This window comes from Bos grunniens, chromosome 4, assembly GCF_055505025.1.
Source record: "Bos grunniens cultivar Pamir isolate PY7600 chromosome 4, Bosgru_T2T1.0, whole genome shotgun sequence".
Lineage (NCBI taxonomy): Eukaryota > Metazoa > Chordata > Mammalia > Artiodactyla > Bovidae > Bos > Bos grunniens.
This window is the reverse complement of record NC_141168.1, coordinates 71268567-71291163: the sequence shown is the minus strand read 5'-3', so window position 1 is coordinate 71291163 and position 22597 is coordinate 71268567. Positions and strand designations below refer to the sequence as shown.

Here is a 22597-nt window from a genome sequence, read left to right as displayed (position 1 = left end):
TGTATATTTTTGTTACTCTTTATTATTGCTTTTATAGACCAGGATGTATCTTTTCTTTCCACATTGTAGGACAATACTAAGGTATTTAAAAGGTCATCATCCTTTCATCTGTTTTAGCAATACCTACTAAATGTTTACCATTTATTTTTGGAGAAGCAACCTAAGGGAATCTTTAATCGTCTTTCTTTTCCTAAGTGGATTTCCAGTTTATCCTGTCTGGGTAAAATTGACTTTTTCTTTAAAGAATAATATTTATTGATAAATATTTAAAATGACTGTTTCTTAAATAAGTGTTAAATACTAAAGAGACTTTTGCATAAGTCATTCACATTTATTTGTCAAATTGCAGTGCACTTGATGGCAATTTAAAGGAACATATATTAAGGAAAGTTTGGAGAATATAGTTTATAAGCAGAAGGCTATGCAGAATAAGATATCAGTTGATCGGAGATTAAAGGAAAATGTTTAGTAACCTTCAGGTTTTAATTTATTTACATATAAGTCCATTTTCCTTTTTTTTCCACATGTCCAGTGGTCTTGAATTGTATTACAGTCCTTATAAATCAATACATTCTAAAGACTGGATTCTGTTACCTCTGGAAAATATTGAATTTTTTAGTGAGCAGTTAACTTGATTTGAATGCCAAACTCTTGTTGTCTTTATGTGTGTGGGATGGAGGGGAACGCAGCTGAAATCTCTACTCAATTGTTTTAGCTTCACTTGGGCTGAAGTTTGTACCATGCACGTGTAGTGCACAGGTAAGTCAGAGACTGGACAAGGAATGTGCAGAATTTATTAGACCTGTCTTTTCTGGGGTTCTTCCCCTCATTTCATTTGCTGTTGTTTTCCCCAAACTCTGTCCTCTGATTCCTTAACCAGTAAAACTTGGCTTCTGCTCAAGTTGCCACTTCCTGGGATTTGCCCTCAAGTGAAAAGCTGTTAAAAATGAGAATTCCACCCAGTGCTGTTGTTTGAGTGGTACTCTCCCTCCCTACCCCCACCTACTTCTGATTGTTGTCCAGTAACTTTACTTTTTTTAAAATTCAGAGTTTTCAGTTAATCTATAGGAGTGTTGGTCTGAATGTGCTATTCCCTGTTATTGGTAATAAACTGAATCTTTTTAAAATCTGAAATCCCAATATCCTGTGAAGTGCTAATTTATTTAAATTTAAAATGTGTCCTCTACTCTAGGTAGAAAGATCTGATTAAAGAATAGTGAAATATAATTTAATATGGACTACTAGCAGTAGAGACACAAAATAATAGTTAAATGCAACTTTAAAGGTTCTCATTCAGTATGAGAGTGAAAATATATCTGGGAATGAAGTCCTGTATAAAACAAATTTTAAGTGTTCACTTGTTATGTACTAAGTTCTAAGTATTCTCTTGACTTGTGACGATGGGGCTGTTAGTTGCCCAGTTCATTGAGCTGATTAAAATTAGTAATTTCAATGAAAAAGGTAATTTCAAAGTGAGATTTTTAGTTGTTTGGCTGAAAAGGAATGAGGAGTAGTGAAGGTTTCTACTTCTACTTAATTGTAAGTAAAATACTTATAATCAAGGGGGAAAAAGATTTAGATGCTCTAGTAGATGAGGAGGCACAACCACTTTGTTAGTTATTAGGATTTCTACCTAAATAAGAGTGACAAATAAATGCTTGGAACCAGAAGAAAGTTGCCTTATTGTCGAATTTACAGCTGTTTACATAACCGTAACTTTTGTTTGGGCCCAGCTTCAAATGCAGCTGTGTTAGATGTGTGGGTGGTTGTTAAGTGGAATACAGAATAGCCTTGCTCTAAGGAGAAGGTGTGAAAAAGTCACTTAGGGCCTGGCCTGTTTCCAGCTAACTCAGCTATGAAGTTGACAAAGCCTTGACAGTTATGGTCCATGTATCTTCTTTGTCCTGTGGAATAAGTGATTGTTACCAGATTGTGAAATTAAATAAAATACAATGTAAGATCTGAGAAATGACAGCATCCTTCTGTACTTTTGTAGACCTGCCCCCTTGGCATAAGCAGTGTCCCTAAACGTTGGCTCAGTTTAAACATTCCCCTCAGCAACCCTAGCCCTGTTGTAGGTGACAGCCCTCTGGTTTTTAAAAATTTTATTGGAGTCTAGTTGATTTACAATTTGTATTAATTTCTTCTGTACAGCAAAGTGACTCAGTTATACCTATATATATTTTCCATTATGACTTGTCAGAGGATCGTGAGTATAGTTCCCTCTGCTATACAGTCGGACTTTGTTTATCCATGCCATATATAATATGCCTTTGCTAATCTCAAATTCCCATTCCTTTCCTCCCTACGCCCCCTCTGCTGTGGCAACCATAAGTCTCTTCTTTATCTCTGAGTCTGTTTCATATATATGCTGATTTGTATCCTATTTTAGATTCCACAGGTAAGTGGTGGTGGTGTTGAGCTGCTAAGACATGTCTGACTTTTTGCTATACCGTACATTGAAGCACCCCAGGCTCCTCTGTCTTCCAGTCTCTTGGAGTTTGCTCAGATTCATGTCCAGTGGGTCCGTGATGCTATCTAACCATCTCATCCTATGTAAATGGTAGTCATATGGTATTTGTTTCTCTTTCTAACCTATTTCACTTAGTATGATAATCTCTAGATCCATCTGTATTACTGCAAATGGCATTATTTCATTTTAGTCATTTTATTTGTGTGTATGGTGTGAGGCTGTGTTCTAACTTCATTGATTTATATGTGGCTGTCCCAACACCACTTGCTGAAGAGACTGTCTTTTTCTCATTGTATATCCTTGCCTCCTTTGTTGAAAGTTGATGGTAGGTGTGTGGGTGTATTTCTGGACTCTCTTCTGTTCCATTGATCCATGTCTTTTTGTACCAATGCCATTATCTTTTTGACTACTGTCGTAGTGTCTTTGTAGCATTGTTTGAAGTCTGGGAGTATTATAGCTCCAGATTTTTTTTTTTCCCCCTCAGGATTGCTTTAGCAATTCTGGGTCTTTTATGGTTCCATACAAATTTTAGGGTTTGTTCTAGTTCTGTGAAAAATGTCATGGGTACTTGATAGTTCAGTTCAGTCGCTCAGTTGTGTCCAACTCTTTGTGATCCCATGGACTGCAGCATGCCAGGCCTTCCTGTCCATCACCAACTCCCAGATTTTACTCAAACTCATGTCCATTGAGTTGGTGATGCCATCCAGCCATCTCATCCTGTTGTCCCCTTCTCCTCCCGCCTTCGATCTTTGCCAGCATCAGGGTCTTTTCAAGTAAGTCACTTCTTTGCATCAGGTGGCCAAAGTATTGGAGTTTCAGCATCAGTCCTTCCGATGAATATTCAGGACTGATCTCTTTTAGGATGGACTGGCTCTCCTTGCAGTCCAAGGGACTCTAAAGAGTCTTATCCAACACCATAGTTCAAAAGCATCAATTCTTTGGCTTATATATTCCAACTCTCACATCCATTCATGACTACTGGAAAAACCATAGCTTTGACTTTGGCAAAGTAATGTCTCTGCTTTTTAATATTCTGTCTAGGTTGGTCATAACTTTTCTTCCAAGGAGCAAGCACCTTTTAATTTCATGGTTGCAGTTACCATCTGCAGTGATTTGGAGCCCCCCAAAAATAAAGTCTGTCACTGTTTCCACTGTTTCCCCATCTATTGCCATGTGATGGGACCGGCCAGATGCCATGATCTTAGTTTTCTGCATGTTGAGTTTTAAATAAGTCAACTTTTCCATTCTTCTCTTTCACTTTCATCAAGAGGCTCTTTAGTTCCTCTTCACTTTCTGCCATAAGGGTGGTATCATCTGCATATCTGAAGTTATTGATATTTCTTCTGGCAACCTTGATTCCAGCTTGTGCTTCGTCCAGCTCAGCGTTTCACATGATGTACTCTGCATATAAGTTAAATAAGTACGGTGAGAATATGCAACCTTGATGTACTCCTTTCCCAATTTGGAACCAGTCTATTGTTCCATGTTCAGGTCTAACTGTTGCTTCTTGACCTGCATACAGATTTCTCAGGAGGCAGGTCAGGTGGTCTGGGATTCCCATCTCTTTCAGAATTTTCCACAGTTTATTGTGATCCACACAGTCAAAGGCATAGTCAGTGAAGTAGAAGTAGATGTTTTTCTGGAACTCTCTTGTGATCCAGTGGATATTGGCCATTTGATCTCTGGTTCCTCTGCCTTTTCTAAATCAGCTTGAACATCTGGAAGTTCATGGTTCACGTACTGTTGAAGCCTGGCTTGGAGAATTTTGAGCATTACTTTACTAGCGTGTGAAATGCATGCAATTGTGCACTAGTTTGAGCATTCATTGACATTGCCTTTCTTTGGGATTGGAATGAAAACTGACTTTTTCCAGTCTTGTGGCCACTGCTGAGTTTTCCAGATTTGCTGGCATATTGGGTGCAGCATTTTCACAGCATCATCTTTTAAGATTTGAAACAGCTTAACTGGAATTCCATCACCTCCACTAGCTTTGTTCGTAGTGATGCTTCTTAAGGCCTACTTGACTTCGCATTCCAGGATGTCTGACTGTAGATGAGTGATTACACCATCGTGGTTATATGGGTCATGAAGATTTTTTTTTTATAGTTCTTCTGTGTATTGTTGCCACCCCTTAATATCTTCTGCTTCTGCTAGGTCCATACCATTTCTGTCCTTTATTGTACGCATCTTTGCATGAAATGTTCCCTTGGTATCTCTAATTTTCTTGAAGAGATCTCTAGTCTTTCCCATTCTATTGTTTTCCTCTATTTCTTTGTGTTGATCACTGAGGAAGGCTTTCTTATCTCTCCTTGCTATTCTTTGGGAATTTTGATAGAGATCACATTAAATCTGTAATTGCTTTGGATAGTATTGCCGTTTTAACATTAATTGTCCCAATCCAAGAGCTTGGGATATTTTTCCATTTCGAGTCACTAATTTCCTTTATTAATATTTCATAGTTCTCAGCATATAAATCTGTGTTATTAGTAGTGATTTCTTTGTATTATCTCCTTCCTTCTGTTGACTGTTTTGTTTGTTCTTTTTCTAATTCTTTTAGGTTGTGGGTTAAGTGTTTTTGAGATTTTTCTTGTTTCTTAAAGAAGGCCTGTATCACTAAGAACTTCTGTAACTGCTTTTATTGCATCCCATAGATTTGTATGTTTGTTTTTTTTTAATTGTCATTTGTCTCAGGGTATTTTTAAATTTCCTTTTGGATTTCCTCTTTAAACCTATTGGTTTTTTATTAGGATGTTGTTTAGTTTGCATGCAGTTGTTTTTTTCTTGATGCTTTTTCTGTGCTTGATTTCTAGTTTCATTGCCTTTCTAGTTTCAACCCTTCCCTAAAAGCTGCTGCTTTTTTGTTCTCTTTTCTAGAGTAAGGAGTACTTAGAGTAGATTTGGATCAACTGAGCAGCCACTGAGATGGTGAGGGTAGCTTAGGGTACTTCCTTTCTAATTTCGATCTGGGAATCCAACTGGGAGGTGATTTTTGGGGGTGGATTTGTGGAGGATATTGACCCAAACAGATGAGTGATACTGGCCTATAGACATAACAGAAATTAGCATCTCCATGTAGACAATCAGTGAGCTTATAAATGCATACCGCGAAAATAGCCTTCTTTGTTAAAGGAATTCATAAATACTAAATCAGGAAAAATATACTCAATATATATTTATATAAAAGCTTTGTACTTTATTTAACTCCATACAAAATGTGGTGATTAAAAACATTAAATAGGTTGAGTTTTATTTTGAAGATCATTAAGTCAGTTTTTAAAAGGTAATGATTTTGCTTTGGTCACCTCAGCCATCTTTTACTTACAGCTCCCCCTCCTTTGTTACAAGCAGGTGCTATAAACAGCAACTTTCTGGCTTATATCCTTTAGGAGTGAACGAACTTCTCCTTCCAGTCTTACTAATTCTTGAGCTTTATCTTCTAAATATTTTTGATTGTCCTCATATTTTCTTTCTAAATCTGTGGGAAATAAAAATAAAAGGTCTGAGCAGTTATACTATGATCTCAAAATCAAAGACTGATCCTCTTTTATTATAAGGCTCTAAGTGCTTGAGACAGAGTGAATGGTACTTTACCTTTTAAATAAACTCTAATAATAAGTTAAAAAAAAAAATCTACCTTTCAGGAGTTGCAGTTTGCTGTTTGCTTGAGCCAAAAGTGTTTTTGCTTCATTTTGTAGCATTTCTGCTTTCCTTCTGGCATCTGCTGACTCTTCAGTTTTCTTGGCAATTAAATTTTCTACTTTCTTGTACTTTTCATCAAGTTCATTGTCCAGAGTCTGCAGTTCCACATTTTGGTAAAAGTAATAATGTTAGTGTCAGTAATATAATTGTGGCAATATTAGATCACATAGATGCTAACTTGCACAGCCAGCATTCTGAATTAAAGGCCGTCACCACAGGTACTCAGGTTTGAAGCTACGCAAGAGTAAGTAACTGAAAACATTAACTTGAAATGGTATAATTAGATATAATATTGACATAATTTTTATTTTCTATATTTTTCAGTTATTACTGGAATAGAGTTGCTTTACAGGGTTGTGTTAGTTTCTACTGTACATACAACAAAGTGAATCAGCTGTATGTATGTGTGTATCTCCTATTTTTTGGATTTCTTTTCCATTTAGGTCATCGCAGAGCACTGAGTAGAGAGTTCTCTTTGCTATACAGCAGGTTCTCATTACTTACCTATTTTATAGACAGTATCAATAGTACACATATGTCATGTCAATCCCAATCTCCCAATTCACCTCACCCCCAACTCCCCATTCCCCTTTGGTATCCATACGTTTGTTCTCTACATCTGTATCTCTCTGCTTTGTAAATAAGATTGTCTATATCAGTTTTCTCAGATTCCACATCTATGTGTTAATGTACAACGTTTTTGTCTCTCTTTCTGACTTACTTCACTCTGTATTAGTCTCTGGGTCCGTCCATGTCTCCACAAATGACTGAGTTTTGTTCCTGACATGGTTTTTTAAAATGAAAATATGTCAAAGACATGGTGGAGTTCCTGTAGGTCCCTGGGGGACAGGCTTTTTCTTTGCAGGTGTTGTAGGAAAATTCATGGAAGGAGAGTTAGAGAAATAGATTTTCTCAAACGTAGGTGTGCTGAGATCCAAATATTTAGACATCAGAAAAAAGTGGGAGGACCGTTGACTAAGGTATAGGGAAGTTATCTGTAATAATGCCTAAAAACTACAGTAGCTTCAAGGAAAAGTCTTGATTTCATTCAGTTTATAGCTTCCTACTATTCATTTAAGAGTTTCAACACTCCCTTGAAAGTTTAAAAAGGTTTCTTTAGTGATAAATATTTACTGACACAAATTTTGAAATTAAATGTGTTTCAGTGACTACTTGGCTTCTAGTGAAAAATGGGGGCTTGAGACTTTCCTCTGCAAAATATAGTACCTTCCAGTTAGAGGGAAGAGGTGGTTAATTCCAAATGAGCACAGAAGAGGTAAGATATGGTTCTATACTAGCTGTTGTCTGTTAGGGATTCTTTAAGCATTTTCTACCCCGCTTTAAAAGATTTCTCAAATGAGTAGGTAATTTACTGTTTGCCATAAAGCTCTTCCTAATTGAAATATAAGTTCAATATGCTTGTTAAATTAATTTCATTTTTCTAAACCCTAATCCAAGTTTGGATTTGAGGGCCTACATCTCATGTATGGATATTTTCATATCCATTCCCATTCTTTTCCATCTTTGTCTTTAAAGACTGCTGTTTCAAAACAGGTCACCCAAGATGTTTCTGATGAATAACCATTCCAAGGAAGGCCTGGAGGAGAGCACTTGCTCCCTTGTTCACACAGCTGTGCAGTAACAAAGCTCTACTTACCTTCTTAACATCTTCTGCACTTTGCTTCACAGTGTATACTACTTTTTCAATATATTCTGCCTCCCCAGAATTCTGGGCAGCTTTCCGCTTAAGTTCTTCCACATTCCTCTCTAGCTCGCTGATGCGCTGGGAGGCATTGAACAAAGTTTCCTCAGAAGCTGCTGTTTCAGACTCTATCTGAAAGTATATAATAGATTATATTCAGCAGTTAATTCAAGAAGTGGTAGCAAGTGGTATGAATTCAAGTGTAGAGAAAAATTTAAAAGGCTACTGTGCCACTGCTCTAGAACAACAGAAGTAATTACTAAAAATTTGAAGAAAGCTGATAAAAAGTGCCCAACTTCAAAATAGTCTCTGATGCATCTCATATATTTTATTCTTTCAGTACTTCTGACAGTCTAGGCTGAAATTTACGTAAATTTTTTCTTACTGAACCACTCCCAGGCAGTGTGATGTGCCAAGAAAGCATTTTAAGGACACCTGCAAACTGGCTACACAGTGTTCACAAGGAAGTTGATGTGAGCAAAGGGATAGCCACATAACTTTCTCAATTAATGTGGGTGGGGAAATCATAACTTCCAGTCAATTTTAGTTTTTTTTCTATCAGTTGTAAATGTTAACCTCTAGTAGTGGAGATTAAAGCACTTTGGGAGCTACCTGCAAAGTTAATTTGAGTGTTTTCAGCTAATTAATGAAGACCTGGAAACCTGGAATGTTAAAACTATGAAAAGTTACTATAGGATTGTGATGTGGCATAGATCTGGGAAAGTTACAACTGGAAGCTGTAAGTACTCAAGAATTATTTAGGGTAAAAGTATCTCATCTGGGCAACTGGGGAGGGTCCATGTTTGATCTCTTTTCAAAGTATAATCAATAAATACTGATTTTTTTTTTTAAAGCTAGCCAAAGTAAGCTTGACCCATGACAGAAGAACCAGTTTCACTGAGCACCTGTTTTTCCTTAAAAATGATCTTCAAGGATGGTTCTATTCTGTAGAATAACTCTGAAGAATAATGTCATAACTAATGGATCAGTATACACATATGCTCAAAGTTATAACTGTTTGAAACCAAATGATTCTTGATTTGAGAGTTCACCCATTAGTTAGAAAACAATTCTTAGGGAGAATTCTTAGAAGCTAACACTTAGAGTAAGTAAGTGAATAGTTTGTGTCAAGCTTTCACTAATATGGTTTAGAGCTTCTCTTTCTTACTGTTTACCTGAAACACTTCCTACCTTCCAAGGTTTCATCTTTAAATAAATTGCATCATCAATCATCTACAATTTGATTAATAGTTTCCAATTTGCTTTTCAAAATAGTCATTTTTTAAAAGTCACTTAAAGTTCATTTACATGTTAACAGCACACTGACAAGATTGAAAAACCTAGAGATAAAGCAAAGGGTTAGAACATAGATTGGGGGTGAAAATACAATTTTTCTAAACTTGATTAAGTAGCCCAAACAAAGGGTCATATATATATATATATATATATATATATATATATATATATATATATATATATTCAAAACTTAAAGTGGCTGAGGAGCTGTCTGGCTTCATTTTACTGAGGGTAATGGAATAGAGGAAGATGGGCTTATATTAACTAATGGTAGGGAAAGCAGATTGAAAAACCATCTCCCAGGTTTTAAATATGATGGGTTGTTGTCTTGAGAAGGGGGATTGACAGCCAGTAAGAGAAGCATCTAATTTCAGAGTTTTAAGTTTTTAGACTAGAGCACTAAATCCATGTGAATAATTGTTTTTTTAGTGAGTGCCTTTAATATTTGGTAGGCTCTAAGGGTATTTTGCATGTAAATTTCCCATGTATTCTGCATAAAGCAGATTGTCTAGCTGTAAGAGCTCTATTGCTGTTTAGTTGCTAAGTCATGTCTGACTCATTTGCAACCCCATGGACTGTAGCCCGCCAGGCTCTTCTGTCCATGCGATTTTCTAGGCAAGAATACTGGAGGGGGTTCTCCAGAGGATATTCCTGACCCAGGAATCAAACCCATGTTTCCTGCATTGGTAGGTGGATTCTTTACCACTGAGCCATCTGGGAAGTAAGAGCTCTATCAGATTCATCTAAAATTAGGTATCAGAAGCAGACCATTTAATTCATTGCTTTCCAGTGGTTTTCAAAACTAGTAAAGTTTTTGTGAATGATCACCTCATAAATCTAGTCTTAACTATGTAGTTGCTTTTGGGCTGCAAAAGCTTGCTCTGCCCATCCTGTCTCTCCATCTGGAGATGTTCTAAAACTAAATATAAATTAATAGTATGTTTCATACTAAATAGAATCTTATTCCTTGAAGGAACTGGAAACTCTTATCTTTCATAAGGCTTTTTGTGGGGATGCAAATGAAAGGGGGTTTAATGTTTGTTTTCATGCTCCTTTTTTTCCCTAGAAAACAAGACTTTTAGCGTCTGTGCTAAGGGAGTACAGATTTATTAAAAGACTCCTTTGATGTTCAGCTGTAAGAATCTTTATAGGTAATGGTCAGATGTGCTTCTTTCCTGACAAATGTATGTGTGAGTGTGTTTCTCCCATACGCAACAATGACTGCAGTCTCTTACCGAAGTGAGCAGGTTTTGGGTTCCCTGGATGTCTTCGTCTGCTTGTTTAATTGCCTTCTCTGCTGCAATCTGGGCCTTTTCTGCTTCTTCCAGAGCTTCCCTTACCATATCTGCAGTGACTTTAACATCTGTTGCACTTTTGCTGAGTAAAAAGAACAGGGTGATACGTGTGAACAAGAAAAAAGTACTTGGTCTTCTTTTAAAGACCAGCTTTCCTGAAGTGATGCAGGAGACTCCCACAGGTCACTCGGTGAGAAATGTCACTGATCAAAGAAAAGACTACTCCATGCTAGATACACAAATCCCAGGGACAGTGGAGCCTGGTGGGCTGCCGTCTATGGGGTCGCAGAGTCGGACACAACTGAAGTGACTTAGGAGGAGGAGGAAGAGATACACAAAATGAGCTCCGCTAAATGGCATATAAAACTGTGTTCAGATACCTGGCTTTTTGAGCTTCTTCTAACAATATCTCAGCTCTGGCAATGTCAGCCGCACTTTGCTGTAGAATAACCTCTACTTGAGAAAGGCTTTCAACTCGTTCACGAATATCTTCTGTCAAGTTCTGTAACTGCTGTGGAGTGCTAGGCATTTCCATTTTCAAGACTTCATTAGCAACTGCTTCAATGCTGTCTAGATCAGCACTATCTTCTGTTAAAAGTAAAAAGCAAAGATGGCTCACTCTTTCAACCATATTGGTCATCTACTACTGTGTGTTCAGCCTGGTGGGCTTATACCAAGCAAAGGTACTTCCTATGTAAGCGTTTTTAATTTGAGTTGGGGAGATGAGACCTACACACAGGAAAAGTAATGCAGACAATGCATACTACTGGAGATGGTGACGAGCTGGGGTTGTCAGGGAAGACTCTGGAGGGTGTTGAAGGATGAGAGGGTTTGAGAGAAGAAAGAACATCTCTGGTTGGAGAGACAGGATGGGCAGAGCATGTTATGTAGAAGTTGAGTGAAGTGTTGTTCAGTTCAGATTGTAGAACACTCTACAGGCAAAGGTAAAAAGCTGGAACTTGATCCTAAAAGGCAATGAAAACTTTCAGTTAAAAGACTACTGCTGTAAATGCAGATGTAAGTGTTGAAATCCCTAATAAAGTATCTGGATTCAGGAAATTAGAGAATCCAGTCAGAGAAGCAAGAGAGTCAATATAGTTGTCTTCAAGGAGTTTCAAATGTCAAGTCTGAAAAGATAAATACCAGAGTTTAAATTCTAAGTATGTCATTGATTTTTAAGCTTTTTTTTTTTAAACTGAAAGAATATTAAAATTATAAAGCCCAGGGAAATACACAATTGAATGATGACCATCACAGAATATTCCATAACTTTTCTTAGCAAATACTGTTGGCTCCTTATTACTAAGTTATTCTCCCTTTTTCCTTACTAATAGAATACTGATTTTGTTCAGGTACCAACCTGTAAGTTAAGGTAAGCTTATCAGTTCAGAGTTAAATACTGATTAGCCTGCCAATTACAGTAATCCCATTACTGTATGGAATTACTGTATCAGTGACATCTATACATGGTACTCATTTCTGGCCAATGAGATTTATGGAAATGACTTTTCAAAGACTTCTGGGAAAGATTTCCTCTATTTAAAAATGATACAATAAAGAAATAGCTGGTCTTTTTTTCCATTAGCTATTATTGTGTCTTTGTGGAACTTTGGCAGCCACCTTGTAATGAGGAGGAGCGAGCCTGAGAAGAGTTGATATGCTTAATTAAAATGACAGAGCAGAAAGATGAGAAATGCATGGATTCCAGAATCATGGAGCTACTACTGAACTGATTATGTATTATAAAAGACATCTCTGTTTTGATTACATCCATTTCAGTTGAGAGTTTAACTTGCAACCACAACCATCCTCACTGATGGAACTCAAACTGTGACCAGCAACATTTATGAGCTGGACCACAAATCCTGGAGATTTTCTATTTCTGTACAGAATGCTTAAGACATAGAGCTATCTAATCATAAATAAAATATCCTGAAAACAATAGGATTACAAAGCTTTGGGGACAATGCCAAAAAAAAAAAATCCTTATAATTAAGGTTCTAATGACATTACATGTATTCTCTAACACAAGTTCCAAATTCAATTCTCATAGTACATGTCTGACTTCTTACTATTAGGGTATCACATCAAGTATGTCTTATATCTGCATAAATTAGAGATTATTTATATACAGCTAAGAACTCTGTATGCAGGTCAGGAAGCAACAGTTAGAACTGGACATGGAACAACAGACTGGTTCCAAATAGGAAAAGAAGTCCGTCAAGGCTGTATATTGTCACCCTAGTTATTTAACTTATATGCAGAGTACATCATGAGAAACGCTGGGCTGGAAGAAGCACAAGCTGGAATCAAGATTGCTGGGAGAAATATCAATAACCTCGGATATGCAGATGACACCACCCTTATGGCAGAAAGTGAAGAGGAACTCAAAAGCCTCTTGATGAAAGTGAAAGTAGAGAGTGAAGAAGTTTGCTTAAAGCTCAACATTCAGAAAACGAAGATCATGGCATCTGGTCCCATCACTTCATGGGAAATAGATGGGGAAACAGTGGAAACTGTCAGATTTGGGGCTCCAAAATCACTGCAGATGGGTGACTGCAGTCATGAAATTAAAAGACGCTTACTTCTTGGAAGGAAAGTTATGACCAACCCAGACAGCATATTAAAAAGCAGAGACATTACTTGCCATCAAAGGTCCGTCTAGTCAAGGCTGTGGTTTTTCCTGTGGTCATGTATGGATGTGAGAGTGGGACTGTGAAGAAAGCTGAGCGCCGAAGAATTGATGCTTTTGAACTGTGGTGTTAGAGAAGACTCTTGAGAGTCCCTTGAACTGCAAGGAGATCCAACCAGTCCATCCTAAAGGAGACCAGTCCTGGGTGTTCATTGGAAGGACTGATGCTGAAGCTGAAACTCCAGTACTTTGGCCACCTTATGTGAAGAGTTGACTCATTGGAAAAGACCCTGATGCTGGGAGGGATTGGGGGCAGGAGGAGAAGGGGACAATAGAGGATGAGATGGCTGGATGCCATCACCGACTAAATGGACATGAGTTTGAGTGGACTCTGGGAGTTGGTGATGGACAGGGAGGCCTGGCGTGCTGCGATTCGTGGGGTCGCAAAGAGACATGACTGAGCAACTGAACTGAACATAAATGTTAAGAAATGAAAATATTTCCTAATATGGAAATACTTTAAAATTTGGAAGTATTTTATCCCCTGCAAGAAGTTGATTTTATCAAAACTGCAGATTTGAATTATGGCCTCTCCAGTACTCTTAAAAATTTGTTTTATATTCCTAGATAGGAAGAAATATCTAAAAGTAAAACGAAAAAATTCCTTACGGGTCAAAAAGTTCCTGATTTGCTTGATCAGATTTCTCAGATCCTCATTGCTCCTGTCCACTTTTTCTTTGGTAGCATTGGTTTTCAACAGAACATCTTGAGCATTCTGTTTTGCCTCATCAGCCCTCAGTTTTGCTTCAGAGACCTACATATGGGGAGTAAAATACGCATGGAACAATGTCACTCAAACAGACGAGAATACTATAAATGATCAGAAAATGATGACGAAAAACTATATTTGGAATCATGGGTTTTAGAAATGTCTCACATTCAACCATACTATTGTGTAGACAAAGTCATCAGTATATCAGTTCCTATACAGCGGTCTTACATAGCTAGGGCTAGCATATACAGTTTTTTTCCCCAGTTGTTCTTTAGTCTTTTTCTCAGGTTCCAAGCTCAATTGAAATAAAAGCTGGATGTATTCATAACCCTGGACCAATGGTTATTTACATGGATATTTCAAATTATCATAATGAGAAATAAGCAAATTCTTAGTCCACCTATGAATAAAACCTCATCTCCCTGATCTTACAAAAACTTTTGCCCTTTCTTATTAGTCAGCATTTGAGATTGATTTCTCCCGTTCAGGTCCTCCATAACGGAAAGCCAACAAAAATAGGCCATCCACTGAATTACCATCTTGGAGAGCTGCTCCACCTCAGCCAGGGCACTCAGGACATCTCGGTCAAAGTCCATGGCTTTCTGCCAGGCGCTGTGTGCAACAGTGACCAGCCCACCACAGCCAGGCCCACCACACTTTTTTTCTCCTTCGTCAGTTCTGCAGTTTGGGCCGCCACATTCTGTCTCGGAACAGGAGGCCCCTGGAGGCGTTCCACACGTCTGCAACAAAGCCAAGGAACAAGCACGGGGTGCAGAGTGAGTCCAAGGTAGCCAACAGCTGTGCAGGGCCTGGGTGGCCCAAGAGAGTGTGTAGGTGGTCCTCGGCAAGGGTGCTTGGAAAAGTGTTCAGGATAGAGAGGAGCAAAGAGCTTAGGGGTAAGCCAGCTTGCTTCCTTCCAAGGCAATAGTGATTTAACCCTGCATCAGTGCTTTCAGTACCTTCTGCCCTAATACCATACGTAGGGGCTCTGCTCCATCCAGTTGAAGTCTGCTGATATGAAAGCCAAAGAATGCATCCTTTGAAAGGTCTCCTAACTGATTGAATTTACCGAAAGAAAAAATGGTATCGAGAACGGACCTAGTAGCCTGTTAACTGTTGTGGTAAAAAGGGTGATATAAAAGACCCATAATCAGGCCTTTTAGTAACTTTATGTCTAGTTAGGAAGACACGTTAACTCTAGGGAAAAAGGCCAAAAATAGGTCAGATCAAGTAAGAAAGAAAGCAGATGGAGATTACTGAGGATTGTAGCTGGGGAAGGAGAGTGGGTTGGTTAGATTTTTAGCAGAAGTGGGGAACATTCCACATGGGAGAGGAAGAGAGAAAATAAAGGTGGGTACAATTTTTCCAAATAACCCCCAAAGCCCCTGCCAGACTCCTCCTCTCTCACCTGCCAGAAACTTCCAAAGGCTTGGTTGTAGAATATATATGGCAAATCGATAAACTACAGGTTTGCTATATGACGGAAAAGGCTGAGCAGGAAGACAAACTGTGTTTAGAGCTATTTTGTGGAAAATGCTCATGTTGAAAAGAGGGAAAAGCTATACTACAGTGAAAAATAGTTAACAGAATACTCCCAAACAAAGCATGCTGGTACTTCTTTTAAGAAGAGTAGTTTTTTCAAAATACAGTCTACTCAATAACTTAATAGTTCTGTGATAATTATCTTATTATCTCTTAAAATAATACTCTTTCATGTATCTGGTTTATAGCACATAAAAATCTTCAGAAAATAAAGTTTATTCTGCATGCTATACAAGAACACAAGCCTTAATCAAGAAGGCTTAAGACCTCAGGGATACTTTCTAAAAACATTCTAACACCCTAGGAGATCTGTTTTATTTCATCAGCCTGGCAGGCCTGGAAGAAAACATCATCAGTCTAACTAAATATACACAAAGACAGAACCGAAGGTCCTGGAAAAACACAAAGGAGCAAAAATCTTTCTACACAAAAAGTGGTGGTGTGGAACCTAAAAAGGGAGTTCTCACAAGATTATTAACAGGCACATACAATGAGAGATGGGAAGAAGGTGGCAAGTTTCTAGGCCACTCAACTGATGGAAAGCAGGCACAGGCAGGGCTCCCGTTCTTAATAGCTGGAGGAAGCTGCCCACAGGCCACCTATTCCCAAGATGCCCCCTGCTGCAAAGCAGACATACTCTAGCATCCTTAGCTGCTTTTCATTTTAGTTTGGAGAAACTTGTGATGACTAGTTTTAATTAGAATTTATAAGGAAGGAGTCACTATTGAAGAAAGACTGAGAGAATTGGCGTTTCATGCCTGCATATGGCAGCTTTGTCTCATGTTAGGTGCGAATACATATTTCTCTACGCCTCTGTTTCTGTATTAAACAAATGGTAAGAGATCTCCTACCTTTCCATTAGATGCTATCAAGTTTCCTAAGGTAATGAAAACATAATCTTGTAGGCATCAATTAACTTTGTCATAATACAGCACAGTGTTTTTGTCTGTTTCAGGAACGGAAGACTGTCACCAAGACAAAATTGTAATGAAGTCTGAACTCCCAGCCTCCCATGAATTCACTTTACCCCTTCTTGTACTGATCCTCTACTTCTAAAGCCAAGAGAGCAGAAGCCTTATAAAGGTTATAAACAACACCCTGCAGCTTCTCTCAGATAAGTATTCTTCTATGAAAAATAGTAAGGGAGCAAGAGGAAGAAAAACCTAGTTTGGATTTTTTTTTTTTTTTTTGCTTTCTGTCTGATTTCCATTAAACTCGTCACTCAATTTCATTTCACTCCAGAGTTATTTTTTTAAAAGCTTCTGGAAAGTAAATTTACTTTCTAGGCTGGTCTCAGGTTAATCTTAACTATGTAAAGTTACTAGGACAAAGGAACATTTTAACTAATAACCTATCCATTAAAAAAAATTCTTTAGCTCCCTTTATTTTTTTTTAGGCAGTCTCTCTGAGAATGATTCTGAATTGTTTCACTGGGATGCAATTTGCACTTCAAGTCAGAACAAAGTTTAAAAAAAAATGTCCACAGTATAAAAAGAATCCCATTTAGATAAGAAGTGAGTCAATTCAGCAGCATGGGAGAGTAGTCCTGATTCTTTGGTTGTACCACAGAGAAATTGCTGCGAGAGGAAGGCGGAAACTCACATGCTGCTGTTTTTAATCTGGCTTGGTCACAGAAACCCCAGACCGGTTTCCCTCCCGCTGACTCATCTGCAAAGTGGACAGTGTTAAAGACAAAGCAGGGTATTTTTTCTCTTGTAGCATGGCAGCCTGGGGGCCAAACTCAAACCTTACCATTTCGGCAGCAGCTGAAAGGTCAAGACTTTGTAGTTTGCCTGCCAGTTCATCCAGAAGGCGGGCCTGCTCCTCCTGTTTCTCTCTGAACTGCGACTCTCGCTCCAATATAAAATCTTCCACCCTGTCTCTAGTGAGGGCTGACTCCTCCACCGTGCTGTTGGAATTTGTGGTGGAGGCATTCACACGCTCCTCAGCCTCTAGAGACATCTGGAAATACTTGGTAATGCTGTCCAAGGCTCCTAGAGCATGAGATGAAATTGCCCACAGTTAATCCCCTTGTACCCAGTCTCCCTAAATTGACCATATGGTTTTGTTTTAAAATTCAAAGAATAAAAACCTTAAAGAAATACAACTTTCTTCTCATGATCAATGAATATACTTTGTCCCATTGGCACCTAACTGTGGCTCTGGAGGATGCCAAACATCTGGATTAAAAAATTAAGTCAATCATGAAGATTTTGTTCCTACACAGGCAAGCATCCAGTTCTTTCTAAATAGCTGGTGTGAGACAACTTGTAGATTACATGTCCAGATGAGTTTTCCCTTTTCTCATTTAACTGTTTATATCCACTCAAATGGCTAATGTTATATACATAAAACAGCCTGACATGTTTTGGCTTTAAAGGAACTAGCTAAAAAAAAAAAAAAAATGTAATCATGCATAAAACAGGATGCATAGAGTGATCTGACATATTTTACTTTCTTTTGCTTTGCGGGGAGAGGGTCCTATATAATATGGCCTACAATATCAATAAATGATTTGCAAATGTGATTTCCTGGTCAAGTAACATTCTTGAATATAAAATGATTTGCAGAAGTATCAACTTGATTTCTTAACTTTTTATAAGAGCCCCTTTTCAAGTCATATGAAGGTCAACCACTAAATGGGATGCCATTCTAACACGAAGACCACTGCCCACTCCATGCAGTCCCGTCTGTGCCCCACATCCCACACTGACAAAATGACTTTAATCCTCCTTTGTGCCAGAGACTTAATGAGGAAAAGCTTTAAAATTATTACAAAGCACTTACTTTTCTTCTGAAAGTGCTCCATTAAGTATTTGCATTAAAAAAATGCTCACCCCGAATATCTGAATTTTTGATAAATTCCAACTGTTCAGCAAGCTCTTTCACTGTGTTATCTAGACTTTCTGCTTCTGCCTGTAGAGTATCTAGTTGTCTGGCTGTGCTGTTGTTTTGCATAGTTGTGTCAGACAAATCCACTTCTACTTGTGCCATCTTTTCTGTGACATCTTTAGTTAGTTTCCTGTAAAGAGAAGGGTAAATGAACTTAAGGGCAAGAAAGTCAAGGGAAAATGAGAAGTCTCATTTTTACATTTTTACATTTTCCACTAATACTGTATCCATTACTCTCAATTTCAAATTGATTCAGTAGTTTATAACAGTTCATCTTCAAGTACTGGTTTTAATCTTATCATTAAGAGATTATGTTAAATCTAATGATTTTTCTTTCTTCAACCGCTTTGAAGGAAAACACAGCAGTTCCACTCAGCTGTGTTGTGACAGATGGGCTATTTGAGGGATTCTCAATATCTGATGTAACATGAGCACAGATCCAGAGCATGCGTCCCACTCTGTAACATAAGCAGCTGCAAGCCCATACAATTCCACAAACTCAAAAGACATAAGTGACTCCCATGTAGAATTATGGCTCCCAGTCACCTGCCAAAAACACTCCTATCTGAACCTCAGGGATCTCCTTCAAGATAAGACATGCAGAAAGAAAGCCCCATGGCCACCAGGAAGACAGTGGAAACAAGGCAAAGAAGCTTTTCATACACACCCCCCTTCAGACAAAGTCCCATCAAAGGAGCCACCTTCCACCAACAAAGCAACCCTTTCATTTTTCCTGAGAAAGAAAGCAGCATCACTGAGGATGGAATATGATAACCGTTTACTTTGCACAATATTTCGTTTGGAATGCAAACCCAACTGCCTTTGTTCTGTATCTTCTGTCTCCAAAGCTGTAGTTTAGGCATCTATTTGTAAATTACTCGCATATGCAGTGCGCAGGTGTGTACATATCACAAAGAAAGTGCAAATCACGAAGACCTCAGCTCTGGGTATCACCTAATGGAGTGTAATTGTCTTCTCAGGGATATAATCATATAAAAAACTGGGAAAATGTAGAGATGCTGAAAGGTTGGAGGCCATTTGAAAAATGATATTTAAGGCTGAGATAATACCATGACCCAACTCAAAGGAAAAGTGCTTAAAAGGATTTGTGGGTTAAATTACATTTTGTAAACCTGATGGCTTTTTTTCCTGACCTGAGGCTAGTTTCTTTTTTTTCCAGTGCTTTGCTTTTATTAATCTGTTGATTCCCAGAAGGCTTTCATTTCTCCTCAGGTCTCATATAATGTTATAATTAAAAAAAAAAAAAATCAAACCTTACATTGTAGATTTTTAAATAATGCCACTCAGGATCCTAAAACATGCATCCTTGGATACTGTGTTGGAAATAGATTAATGAAATTAGTTTTCCTGAGATGATTACAATCTGTGTGATTAGATGAAGAGCGAAGGTAGAACCAGAGCTGCCGGTGGAATGTAATCGCTCTTCTGGCAGGCTCCCGAAGGATCCCAGAGTTTTTTGTTCTCCCTTAAGGTGCATGACGCCAAGGCCAAGAATCATTTCTTAAATGGGGTTGCATTCAGACCAGGGCCTTTTAAGGCTTGTTATCGCTACATGTAAGAAGGCTGAGCTGTACTGTGGTCTTTTTTTAATGAGGTAAAATTCCTCATTAAATGCATTATCGCCTCACATCAGACATCTCCTAACACCCTGATCAACCACATGATCTTGGGCACAAGATCTGAGGCTTGAAGTCAAGGGACCAGTTACTTTAAATCTAGAAGTTGTAGAAAGGACCTCCTACAAGGTACTTGAGCTAATGTCAGCTGTTAGCTTCCTGCTTCTCGTACACAGTGTGGAGATGAATGAAAAGTCCGTCTGACTTCTTAGAGATGCTGATTAAAGTACCATCACACAAAATTGCTCCTGTAGTTCTGGCATAATGTACTATTGCCTGAATGTATAGGATTTAGCCATGAAACAAAGCCCCTGCTCCTGCCAAATGGGGAATCTATAATAAAAACTCATAGCATTTGGAGAAGCACAAATGCTCCATATCCTTTCCTGTTTTGTCCTTTAGCCTAGATCTTATTTTGCTGTTTTGGGGGTCCTTTCTGGCAAAGGGAGTTGGAATGTTTGAGAACAGGAAAGATAACTGGGAGAAATGGGAAAAAAATAATCTCATAAAAGTTCAGCATCACTCAGCTCAATTCTCTCTGCTTTCACTGGCAAAATACACACTCTCGAATCAGAGATATGATTGCCCAGAGAAGGACTAAGAAGAGGAATTTTTATCGTAGGGAATCTGTTAAAATTGGATGAATGAAGCACAGCTCTAGTGGACCAATAGCTGAGCAGTAGAAATAACCTAGAAGTAGGAGTCTTACTTGTGGTAATGGAATTTCCCTGGAAGTAGCAAAACATATGACAACAACTTATATTTATAATGTTTTCTGCAATTACATTACCATTTCATAGATTAATCCTTTTGTTACTCTGTAAGGAAAAAGTTAAGAGTATCCTCCCCTCCGCCGCAGGTGAGAAGGGAGGCCTGGAAGTGTGTGAGTCATTTTAGTTCACAAGCCTAGCAAGTAACCCAGTTGTGACTGTTATGGATCCTTTGTCTCTGTATCCAGACCTTCTACTGCCAAAGAGTTATTGTTTGCAGAGAAAAGTGCTGAATATAACGTGTACACGTTCTGCACTGCAGTCCCCACAACTCTGGGTCCATTTGCCCCCAAGCCCAGAGCAGTGACTGCCAGAAAATGAATGCCCAGCATCTATTTTCACTCACAGCACTGACCACCCCTCCTGATGGAAGCACCGTGCTGTTGATTCACCAAGTTGAAACAACATCGTGAGCTGTTACTCTGGCTTATCAACTACTTACTCTGCTTCCTCAAAGAGATTCCCGATGTTCTTCAGTGGCTCGGCAGCTGGGCTCTGGGCCAGGATGTCTCTGATCTCGTTGACTTTCTTCTCCACCGAGTCCACAGTCTCCCGGTAAGGCCCAATCACACCACTGATCTTCAAGGCCTTGGCTTTCTCCAGGAACTTCTGGGTCCTGTTGGTCAACTCAGCGATGATCACGTCCCAAAGAGCAAAGCACTGGTGGCAGGGTGTGCAGTCGGGAAAGACGCCCGAGTAGCCCCGGGTGCACTTGTCACAGCGTGGGCCCTCCACGCCCTCCACACACACACACTGGCCAGTGGAGTGGTCACACTGCGGTGTCTCGATGCCCCTGGGGTCGCAGTCACAGGCTAGAAGGGAGACAGCAATGCTGGCTGAGCCACTAGAGCCCAAACAGCCACTAGGCAGTTATACCCTCAGCCACTGTTACACAGGAAGGTCTGTACATGGCCTACGGCAATTTACCAATGACCCTCACAGAGACTATAGCTGCTCCCCCAACAACACGCGGTACCTCAACCCTGGCTAGCTGCTGCTTAACAATTATAGTGATAATAAATTTTTCTTTAAGTGAACACCATTGTGCATCATTGTACTTGCCTCTGTACAACTGGTTTACATGCATCGTCTCACTTAATCCTCACAATAACCCTATGGGATCCAAGTATTACAATCATCAGTTTTATAGATGTGAAAACTGAGGTCTAGAGAGATTATGTGACTGCCAAGTCTTGCAGCAGGGAAGCGGCCAAGCCAGGAGTCTAACTCAGCACTTTGCAGCTCCAGAGTCTGTGCTTTTAAGCTCTGTCTTGCCTCTGCTCCCCTTTTTTTGACCTATCTGTAGATCCTGTCAGGACAGGACAGGGTCTGTCAGGTGATACCCTAAAGATGTGAGGCCTCTGGCCTAAGATAGAGCAGTGATGAGCAAGCAACATACCAACATCCCTCTACCCGTTCACAGAACAGTGAACGGTTGATGAAATGCAATAAGGTTGATAAAGAGAAAACTAAATGAGAAAGAAGTCTCAGGAATTCTAAGCGTCTGGTTAAAAGGCTTTCAATTAAGTATCATCTAACTTGTGGGTGCCTGCCATTGCACTAACCACCCCCAGCGCTAAGAGCAGAGGCTCATAAAACATCTGAAGTGCAAAGGCCTTGGGAGCCATTCAGTGCCAACCTCTCACTGGCCCAGTAGGGTTGGCATCTGAGGCACTGCGCCACTGAACCCCGGCTCAGAGTCCCAAAGCTCGGATGACTAACTTGGTTTTCTATCAACACTTGACATTTGTATAGTTCAGTGTTTGAATAACAAAGGCCTGCAGGTGGCACTAGGGGTAAAGAACCTGTCTGCTGGCGCAGGAAACGTAAGAGACTCGGGTTTGACCCGTGGGTCGTGAAGATCCCCTGGAGAAGGAAGTGGCCACC

General features: G+C 39.1%; 1 protein-coding gene and 1 long non-coding RNA gene across 2 annotated transcripts in view; one reads left to right on the top strand and one right to left on the bottom strand.

Annotated features, from left to right (window-relative positions):
* Positions 1 to 5641: 5641 nt before the first annotated feature.
* The window catches only part of LAMB1 (laminin subunit beta 1), a 76767-nt gene continuing 59811 nt past the window's right edge, over positions 5642 to 22597 (bottom strand). Inside the window, exons 25-34 of the mRNA XM_086396832.1 lie at positions 21153 to 21522; positions 18249 to 18433; positions 17164 to 17405; positions 14406 to 14609; positions 13767 to 13911; positions 10846 to 11053; positions 10406 to 10547; positions 7830 to 8006; positions 6108 to 6267; positions 5642 to 5948 (exon numbers count right to left, since the gene is read on the bottom strand). Coding sequence (XP_086252958.1) covers positions 5812 to 5948; positions 6108 to 6267; positions 7830 to 8006; positions 10406 to 10547; positions 10846 to 11053; positions 13767 to 13911; positions 14406 to 14609; positions 17164 to 17405; positions 18249 to 18433; positions 21153 to 21522 — 1970 coding nt within the window. The 3' untranslated portion in view covers positions 5642 to 5811. The remainder of the gene's footprint in view (positions 5949 to 6107; positions 6268 to 7829; positions 8007 to 10405; positions 10548 to 10845; positions 11054 to 13766; positions 13912 to 14405; positions 14610 to 17163; positions 17406 to 18248; positions 18434 to 21152; positions 21523 to 22597) is intronic.
* Positions 6267 to 16642, top strand: LOC147374339 (uncharacterized). The gene is made up of 2 exons (XR_015162649.1): positions 6267 to 7448; positions 16367 to 16642. It is a non-coding gene; the product is annotated as an uncharacterized LOC147374339 (long non-coding RNA).